The following is a 10,650-nucleotide window of genomic DNA, read 5'->3' on the forward strand; positions in this document are numbered from 1 at the left end:
CCACATACTGAGGCAATAGCAAAGTCATACCTTAGTGGATCCAAAATAGAAATCTGATGTCAATTTACTACTCCCAGGCCGTTTTTGACGTCATCACTTTCAAGCCCTATTACAATCTTGGTAAATAGGGCTTGAAAGTGCTACGTCACAGCATAGCAACAATTATTTCAAAATTTCAAAAACTGGATCCACTTGGATCCAGATTTTGTATGGATCCAAGCACATTTCAAGCGGTCTTACCCACAGCAAGGTGATATAACCAGTGAAATTGACTGGGTTGGCTAGTAATGGGGGTGGGGTGACAACTGGTGGCGAAGAAAAAGTCACACCTGCATAAGACATGCGTGGGTTGCTATGCACCCACACACTGTGGCAATAGCAAAGTCACACCTTAGTGGATCCAAAATAGAAATCTGATGTCAACTTACTACTCCCTGGCCGTTTTTGACGTCATCACTTTCAAGATATGCTATTCAGACTACGGCCAACTGTGACCACATGTCTACAACTCAAGAAGTGTTTGATCAGCGATTGGGCATAAATATTTGAAACGCGACTGCATCACCATGGAGATTTATTTATTTATTTATTCAACATCTCCTGGCCCGTCCGAAGACTGCCAATAAACATGAGAGGTCAGGTGATAGCCAACCACGGCAAGCTAAAAGGGAGAAAAAGAAAGATGCTGTCAGAGAGGGAAAGGAGATAGGGAGAGAAAAAGAAAGGGAGGCACATTAGTAATACATGGGATCACTTCGGATGAGACAGTGTGGAAAGCTGGACTTTGAATTTCCTGATATCCTGGCATGTCTTAATGCTAGTAGGCAGGTTAGACCAAAGGGAGTATGCTGAGAAGAAAGGGGATTTCAAAAACAGAGAGGAACTAGCTCGGGGCAGTGATAAGGCATTGCGTGTTGGTCTAGTGGTAACAAACCAGTTGTACTTGGCAATATGTTTCGGGACTTGGGCTAGGAAGATTTTTTGCACAAGGATACAAAGATGCTGCTGATGTCGGGCAAGAAGAGGGTGCGTGGAAGCAAGTTTATAAAGACAAAGGGAGGCAAATGTTTGGTCTTTTCGAAACAGAATTTTCAGAAGCAAGCGTTGATGTACTTCCAGTCTGTGGAGTAAAGTCTGAGACAACCCGCACCAAGCTATATCGCAATAGTCAAATATAGGCAAAATGTACGACTTAAAGAACAATTTTCTGCAGTTATCATTCAAGTGTTGGCAGTGGGGTTGTAGCATACCTAAGGACGCACTCGCACGCTTGCACACAGACTGGACTTGTGGAGACCAGGAGAGTTGGCGGTCGAGAATAACGCCCAGGTGCTTGTGCTCGTTAACAACTTTAATAGGTGTACTATTTAGACCAGGAAAATACAGAAGCTGAGTGGGGGGCGAGGGAGAGAAGAACATGGCCTCGGTTTTGGCGAGGTTAGGCTTCAGTTTCCAGGTTTCCATCCATGTTACTGTAGCGTTGACCCCGGACTGCATCGATTCACGTTCAGAGGTGATTTTGGCCGTAGTCTGAATTGCCTATTAGGGGCCGTCGCAAAAGTTGTTTGTCGTCCCTGGAACGAAGTTCGTTTGATTTCGTACTCGGAGTCTCGGGCCCCTCCCATGGCTAGGCTGTCAAGAAGCGGCAACTAAGATGGCGTCAGTTCGAGGTGGCATGGTAACCACGCACGTGCCGTGGTCCGTGACTTGCTCATGCATGCAAGCAAAATAATGCAAGTCTGTCCCCGGGGAAAATTGCGATTCCGCGGCCGCGTTTTTTTGCGATTTTTTAAAAGACCGCGTTTTCTGCGATTTTCCCGCATTTTTGAACTTTTCTGTTGCACTACACGTACACACAGTGCACTGTTCGGTCAGCAACGTCTCATCCGGTGGCGGCTTTGTACTCAAATATGACGAGCGCTTACACCAGAGACTTGTAACTGATTGATTTCACTACATACTCACTGAAAATTGCCTCATATCAACTGCAAACTTGCCGCCGCGAGATGATATCAATAATATTCACCGCATATTTACCGCAAATTCACCGCAAATTATGCCATATTATGCCGCGTTTTTTGCGATTTTTTTTCCGCAATTTTCCCCGGGGACAGGCAAGTCGCAAACTCACAAAGAGCGTCTTTGCATTTGGAGAACATATCGTTGGCTCTTGTTGGAGGTTGGCAAGGTTTGCCTAATCTTTACTTGATTCTGATGCCGGTATGTCCTCTCAATAATTTAGAACCAAGAGAGCTGATGATCGCTTCATTGCTGAGTAGAAGTAACAATTAATTCTCCTTAGGTCACAGCGCCAATGGCAGACGACTGCAATTCCACAACGCTCATTTCATGATGATGGAACAATATCGTGTACACACTTGGACCACTCGGTCATCTCTATTCTAGCCGCTAGTCCGCCCAGCAAGCAGATATTGACTATTACGATACAGACAACTGCGTGAACGAGGGCTCGCTGAGCAAATAAAAATCAAGTCGTGACTCCAGTCAAGAATTAGGACTTACTCGAGAATCACAAATGCAAGCCTATCTAACCCACAACACTGATAAATGGCACGAACGAAGGACAAAATAGGCTAGACAAAGCGACCCAAGTGACTGAAAACAGATCTACCTGATAACACAGCTACAGGTGCCTAAACAACGATTCCAATACAGTAGAGACTAGTCAGTAGTAGTATAAGGCAGAATGAAAGCCTCCGAAGTCCACAAATACAGCCATGACCACCACAAAAATTGGACGACCGTCACAAACAAATTTCATTCCTCTACCTCCTTGAAGGGCAAACGATTATGCTGTGTGCGTGTGTGCGTGTGTGCATGTGTGTGCGTGTGGGTGTACGAACCTTTCTGCCGGTTGCCGCCGACTTAGTCCTTTCGCTATCATTGCCTACGGCAATGGGCAAGTTCAAGGTTCAAGGTGTGTGTATGTGTTTGCAAGAATATGTGCACATACCTACATATATGTATTGTATGTATGGTACATGTATGTGTGCCCGTGTACGTCTCCGTTCCCGTCTGTGTGTATGTCTGTAGGTTCTGACCGGGATCAGTGGCGGTGGCAAGACACGCGTAGCACTGGAGTATGTGTCGTTCATTGCACGCTGCAACCGCCGAGCACTGCGGCGCCGGTATCGTCTTGAGCGGACACGCATCCTGTACCCAGGTGGAGTGTACTTGCTGGATCTATCCACTGAGGAGACTCTGAGGACATCCATCCTTGCAGCTAAGGTAGGATATGAGTTTGATACAGTAGCTTGCTGACAACAAGGGATGCCCACAATTGCAGGTAGGACAAAGGATTGAGGAAATCTAAGCACAGAGCTAAGAGAGCAACTCCGTCAAAGTATTTCAAGTACTGTTCACATTGTAATCACCCCAAACGGTCACCCTAACTCAATGCTGTACTGCATTGTATGTGCACAGTGGTAGTGGTAGATGCAGTGAAAGTCAAAATGGGTTTGGAGCTCAAATTTGGCCAGCATTGCGTTTTCAAAGCCCAATACAGTACCGTCGGGTGAGGGGACGAAACGTCATGATTCCTTGCACTCAAAGTACATGTACACGTAGCGACCAAATCCGTTTTCATGCATGCAACTACCATCTGACGCCTGATCATGGGGTGGTGGCGTCCCACGGAAGCGGAAAGCTGGTTCTTGACCAGGGAGTTGTACAACTCCTTGTTCTTGACCTGCCCGGTACGCGAACCCCGTCGAATTTATTCACTTTATTTTAACTACCATCAGTGAACCAAAAAGGCTACCAATGCGCCTGTCAATCGTAGCCATCATTATTTTTGTGAATCTTCAGCAGCTACAATGTACATGGGCAAGTGCACATGGATATTTCTTTGCATGGCATAGTCCAAGAGTGCGGGCCGGATGGATGGCTCACTCTATTCCCTGAATCATTAATCCGTTCCTTTCTTCCCTTGTGCCTTCCACCGCCTCTTGAAATACACTGCAGTAGAAGTTAGTCCCGGGCACATGTTCCAGTGTCTGCTCTAGGATTTCAAACCAAGTACATGGATATGTGTACCTAGCACAACTCCTGTAACCGTGTCAGTACCGGGCACATTCAAGTGCGGCCGTTGTATGCCAGGGAATCTTAGGAGGACTCCCTGATTGCGTTCTAACCGTGTCACAAGTGACCGGGTGTTCTCCAAGCGGGTCCAAGTACCCCCCCCCCCCCTCCTCCCAACCGGGATGCTGACCCGGCTCTGGAGCAGACAACGTGTGTTTTTGTACTCTGTACAGAGTGCTACCCCGACGCGCGGCCAAGGTGGCCTGGCATTCGCGAGCTGCGCGACTGCATCAGACATGACGGCCCAGCTGCAGCGCCATCGCCAGCCGTGGCTGCTGATCCTGGACAACGCCGACAGCTGGGACATGCTGGCAACGTCATCGCGGGAGGCTTGGCGTGGACTTATTCCAGTGTACGGCTCGGCTGGCCATTGCCTGCTGCTCACGACCGCGTCCACCCTGCCCGAATGGTTACAGCGACAGGTAGCCGCTGTGCTTCCAGTGGAACCACAATCCGCAAGGGATGCAGCCAAACTATTTCTTCACAAGCTCAGCGTTGAGCGCGACGCAAGTCAGGATCGGCAGAAAAAGCAACAGGAAGCTGCTGTGTCGACACCGCAAGAGCAAGCTAAGCATGGTTCAGACTTTCTGGAGCTTGATCCGAACGACATGGAGAAGGTACTGCAGCTGGTGTCTCCTTGCGGCTACCTGTCAGGTTTGCCGTTGGCCATTGAACTGGCTGCTGCCTTCATTAGCCAGCAAGACGGACTTGAGACTGGATTCGCTGAGTACGTGGAGCAGCTGACAAGATGCCCGGTTAAGTTGTGGGAAGCACCCAACATGAGCAGCAGCCTAGTTCCGGCCAGGTTCGTAAGCCAGGTATCACGGTCCTTCCGGTCCCTATCGACAGAGGCCAGACAACTAGCCATGCTGCTTGCTAACCTTAGTCCAGACAGTATCAATGTCCACCTTGTCACCGAGGCCCGGGACATTCTCCCCGTCGCGGAGCTGCAGGCGTTCTTAGCTTGCCCGCAACGCAGCGGCGAGGAAACGTCGCGGCGCTACGCAGTCCACCGACTGCACCTGCTGGTTCACGAGCTGCGGCGTTACTCGCTGGTGGGGTTTGGTCCGGCTACCTCGCTCTCTCAGGTGCCTCCTCAACGGATGGATCCAAATGCTGACGATAGCACGGCGACAGGGAACCATATTGTGCACTTTCACCGTCTTGTCCAGTCCAGCATTCGATGCATCATAGCTGATGAGTGGCGCCACAGCACGAGGACAAGCTCGCAGGTGCCGCAGCCAGTAGACATCCTGTGCAACGGACATTGGTCCCTTCGGGCAGCTCTGGACTTGCTGGTCTGGACAACACAGCGGCACAGTCGCCTGCACAATGCACTGCATACCCTGCCACACGTTCTCGCGCTGGTCCAGGTCAGCAAGCAAGCGATGAGCAATCTCAGCGCAACGTCTGCGGTCAGCGGAGAGACCTACAGCACGGGTGCTGCTGCCGCTGCAGCGACAAGTACAGGCGACCAGCAGGATACTCCGCCAAACCGCTCCATTCCCCCGGCGTACATCGAGCACTACTGCAACCAGTGGACAGCACTAATTGAGGATTGCCATCACCTACTCCGACTGTGTCACATGATGCATACGAGCCGGGATAGCGAGGCAATGCTGAGACATGCGGTGCAGATGACTCGAACATTGGCCGAAAACTGCGGGAACTGGGAGACACGGCGCAACGTTCTGGAAATGGGTACTCGTTTGGCCAAGCGGCGGTGCACGATGGTGCTGAACGCAGAGTCGATTGCCATCATGGTTGCTACCGCGCGATTCTTACAAAACCTACCAAGAGCTCAGCATCGGGCAGCAATTGAAGCAATCGTGGTCCTTATATCGGTGAAAGCTGCTGAATCCGCAGGCGAGGACCGCCGTGGCCATAATTGTCTCGAAGGAGACAAGGTGTTCACGAATATCCTGGCTGGCTGGTCCTTGTTTGCTGACGGCTGGCTCCTTCCTCAAGACAGTCGGTTCAGTCACGTGCATTGGGACAATATCAGTGCGCTGATGGCAGCCGTGACAACTATACATATGAACCTGGTCACCCTGGTCCTTGCCGTCGTGTCGCCAAGATCAGGGCAGCTAGCTGCTGCACTGCTCAATGACGTGCTTGGTGCTATCTGCGCCACGCCGTCACTGCTATGCGTTTGCCATGACACGCTAACGGGAGGCTTGCACGGTGCTTCACGCCCGGACGAGAAAATGGTGGTGGGCGATCGGGTGGATGTGCGCCTCTTTACGACATCTGAACATGTCAAACATGCCAGCGTCGCCGCTGGTTCTCAGCAGTGTGTTCTATCAGCGGCTCAGTGCACGGGATTACAACGAGAGCTGATTTTCAGTCAGCTTCGTATCACGCACAATTCCAGGCAGCCCGTTGGCATCTTCCGCCTGGCCGTGGTGCTGTGTTTATCCGCGCTCGGTCTCATGTGGCTGTGTCTGGACCGCCGCAACCCGCAACTCGACGGCCACGCCACCGCTATGGTGCTGTTTGAGCGCCTATTCGCGCTTCTGTCCTTGTCTGATGAGCCAGCCCTGCAGGCGCTGGCCACCCTGATTCGGATCCTGGTCCGATGCACATGCCTACATACCCGAAGTCAGCGACTAGCATTTGATTTGAAGGAAATCGTCCAACTGGATTGACGCTTCTCCGATGATGCCCGTGCTGAGCTCAAGATTCGCACAAGTAGCCGGTGAGTGTGGTGTGGCACTGTGGCATTCATGTACTGTTGGGTAAACCAAGAGTACAAAAAAAAGTTTAAGTACTCTTGGTCTAACCCATGCATGCTTGCAACAACCCCCCCCCATGCCTGCTCGCCTGCGATACTTCGAAGTACAAGCTGGTAAGCCATATTTATTTTGTCATGGAGCTGGGTCTGAACTCTAGCTGGGCTGCCTCTACTAATTATAGCTGAATACTATGGCAGCGTGTGTGTGTATGTGTGTGCACGTGTGAGTGTGTGCGTGCATGCGCGCGCGCGCGCTCGCGTGTGTACAATGTCTTTGAGTACTGAATCGCGAGCCAGGGATGCGATGTATTCTTGTTCATACGACTCGTACATCTAGTCACCCAACTGAGGTCTCGCCGGCTGGAATGCTTATAGCTGATTGCCTCATAGAGTGTTTTGATATTATCATACATAATTACTGGTATACTATTCGAGTTCCCCGGTGCATCTTGAACACTGCCTTTTCCTGAATGCTTTGAACAGCGAATCGAAACAGCACATAGTAATGACGTTCCCTAGAAGTCATGAACATATCATATTGTTACTGTGGGAATAGGACCTGTCGGCCGCAGTGCTCGCTCCTGCTCATGCACCCCACAGTATCCATGGTAACCTGGCAACACTACAACCCGGCACTCAATCTCTGGTCTTCAACTACTACGTCAGTGTCGTGTCAGAGCTGCTTTAAAAATCACCGTGCTAAATTTCAATGCAGGGAGGGGGGGGGGGGGCGCAGCTCGCAAATATGTGGTGTGGCGATCAAGCACCGCAGCACATCTGTGGTGTGGTGACCATGTACCACCGGCGATCTCATCGCCACCCTTCCGCCTACATGTATTTTGACTAAGTTGTGTACAATGCAGTACAATGTAGTACGGCCGTCATGACGACCGTTTGCTGGTGTGGTGACTGCACTACGCTGTCTACACACGAGCTACGCGCAGGCTGCGCTGTGCATGCTGCCCGGCGGCCTCCGTCGCAGTTCCCATTCTCGCATTGCAGTGCTTGCCTATCCCCGGACCCTAAACGTATATATCGTCTCACACGGTTCATTTCATGCTGAACTGATGATTTTCGAGGCTTCCGAAAGGTATCCTACAGAAAGTGAAAGTGTTGCAATCAAAGCGCCACTGGTCATGAGAGTGTGCGTATGCGGCTTATGAGTCTCAGTACAGCCAGACCTCGCTTAAGCAAACGTTCGTTTTCCACCAAACATATCCGGATAGGCGAGGGAACCGGATCATCGAACACCGGCACGTACTGTATGTATGCATGACATATGCTGTAAATTGGTAACCAGCGACTTTCTTCCGGATGGCGAGGGATCCGGTTAATTAAAAGAGGACCGGATAAGCAAGGTCGAGGCTGACTGTACATTCTTTAGAGTGGGTTGATCACATCAAGTTTCTCTAATGCCGTGCGTACTCAGACTACTCTCAGAGTGTGTGGAAAACATCGTAACAGCCACTGCGGGTATTGGCAAGAGTACATAACGGTTATTTACTCTTGGTATTAGTAAACTAAAATTTAGAAAAGCGATCCTGTCAGCTTTTCTATTATTGTTGAAATGTTGATACAGGCCGCATTCTTCTAGAAGCTCTCTGTACCTCGTGCATAAGCCTTACACTTACAGTGAGTGGCCCCTACAGGTTCACTAGGTCACAGGAATCGGCCTCAGCACCGCAGTCACCCGGTATTCAAGATTTTCAAACTAAGGTTACGTTTGGTTGGTCACATTCCCAAATGAGAATCACTCGGAATCATTCTCGCCCGTCATGGAATTGTTATGTCAAGTGATTCCTAGTTGATTCTGGCGCGTTTGTTTGGTCAGGCGATTCTTGGCGATTCCCATTCCAGAATGGTTGTCATTTATATTCTGAAAATGCCCAACCAAATGCAACCTACGTGAATCAAGTTGAGATTCCCACAAATGACGACAAAATGAAACTATCGTTACTAGCACTTGCTCCGGGATACTTTGAAGCAGGGAGTGGTTTTTAAGGCACCGCTCGTAAGTGAGTGATCAGGATGATATGGAAGGATATACCGGCTGCATCGGGTCAGGCATGATGATGACACTAGTGACTGACCCTGTTGTCTAATACCGGTACATGTATTCGACATCTCCCTGTTATTATTATTAGTATTATTATTCAAAGTATCAGTTGGGGAAGTGAACTGCCTGAAAAGAGAAAAAATTGCCAGACCCACCAGGACTCGAACTCGGGACCTTGCTTGTCATGAGCAATGCTCTAACCACTGAGCTATGGGGCCAGAGCATTGCTCATGACAAACAAGGTCCCGGGTTCGAGTCCTGGTGGGTCTGGCATTTTTTTCTCTTTTCAGGCAGTTCACTTCCCCGTCGGACTGATACTTTGAATTTGACGTTCTCCCAATCCTTTCAAACAAATTATTATTACTACTATTAAATTTTGAATAGGGCAGTCCCACAGGCCTAGGGCCTTTTTACAGGGTACCCTACGAATTGTTGAATAGATGAACGGAAGTTTCTGAGCAAGCCTGTTGACGTGCTGCATGCTGTAAAACCGGAAAGTCTAACGAGTCACAAAGTCTAACGTTTTAACGACCAATTATTTTTTTCGTTATTTGAAGAAACGTTATCGCGAGATGTCTGTGTAAAGATGCGCATACAGATGGGTGGCCAGGTAGCCATCGTTAAACTTTCTGCACGTTATCATGCCAAACTTACAAAAACGTTAACCAATCGATCGTTAAACTTTCCGATCGAGTTGCGAATGTTTTAGTGTATGCATGTCCATCGATCTCTAGAGATTGATTCAAGAACGCACGGATGGTAAAGGGTTAACCAATAGGTCGTTAAGCTTTCCGGTTTTACTGTATCGCAAGGTGTGTGTGTGTGTGGGGGGGGGGGGGGGGTGGGGTGGGGGTGGGAGGCACACTCATCGCTATCACTTAGTATCAGCAAGACTCAGTACAGGACTAGTACGTCATGAAACATTTATCATGATTTGAAGTACTCTTCACTGTCTTCAGTGCCATCAGCACTCAGTGAAGAGCCTGCGGGGTCATGGATTTGCTAATGGTACATGGTAAAGACTATCATAGTAGCAAGACGGTATCCAGCCCGGGGTAGGCATATGCGGATAATGCCGGCGGAGAAATTGGCAGAATTCGATACTTTTTCTGGTAAGTTTCATGCATGTTTGGTACGTGGATAAAGAAATGGAGCAGAATTCGAGGAATTGCCCGCCATAAGGTTTGTATGGTTCTGCCAATTTCACTGCTTTTCGAGCAGAATCTGCCACCGGCTTTTCGAGCATTATCCGCCAATGCCTACTAGGCACCGGCGGATTATGCCGGCATAATTATTGGCATAATTTGGTGGTTGAAAATTTGGAGCATAATTTGGCATCCTTTCGGATGTAGGAGAATAACTACATGATTGTACCACCGTTCTAGTATGTAGGCTACACAATTGTGTACAATGCACCTGATCCGTGCTGGTGCATGGTGGTCTGCATGGTAAAGGGTTCGGAGGTCAAGCAGATAGTGTTTTTAAAGAAAAACAGGGTAAAAATCATGGCAATACAGTATTGTACAGTATTGTATGTTCAGGCTCGTCTTCTTCAAAGCTCTTTCTCACACTGTACATGTAGCAGAATATGCGAGTGAATCCGTCTTTATCAGGTATCCCGGGGCGGACGAGATACTAGTACTAATAGTGACGGGTAGTCCGCAAAACTCCGCGTACATGTACATTATCCATATAAAAATCGCTCTGTGAGCGGTTCTGAAAAACCTTTACTGGTACTGCCCCGTCGTAAAAGTAAGAA

General features: G+C 49.2%; 1 protein-coding gene across 1 annotated transcript; it reads left to right on the forward strand.

The window, feature by feature from the left end:
- The first annotated feature begins 3,053 nt into the window (after positions 1-3,053).
- Positions 3,054-7,459, forward strand: LOC135823480 (uncharacterized). Its single transcript, XM_065336326.1, has 2 exons — positions 3,054-3,249; positions 4,275-7,459. The coding sequence occupies exon 2, from the start codon at positions 4,338-4,340 to the stop codon at positions 6,747-6,749; it is 2,412 nt and encodes an 803-aa protein (XP_065192398.1). The 5' UTR covers positions 3,054-3,249; positions 4,275-4,337; the 3' UTR covers positions 6,750-7,459.
- Positions 7,460-10,650: the final 3,191 nt, after the last annotated feature.

The sequence above is a fragment of the Sycon ciliatum genome, chromosome 8 (genome assembly GCF_964019385.1).
Source record: "Sycon ciliatum chromosome 8, ocSycCili1.1, whole genome shotgun sequence".
NCBI classification, from domain to species: domain Eukaryota; kingdom Metazoa; phylum Porifera; class Calcarea; order Leucosolenida; family Sycettidae; genus Sycon; species Sycon ciliatum.

What these genes read in the sequence shown, in the direction of transcription:
- LOC135823480 (XM_065336326.1), top strand. Translation starts at nt 4,338, where the DNA reads ATGACGGCCCAGCTGCAGCGCCATCGCCAGCCGTGGCTGCTGATCCTG.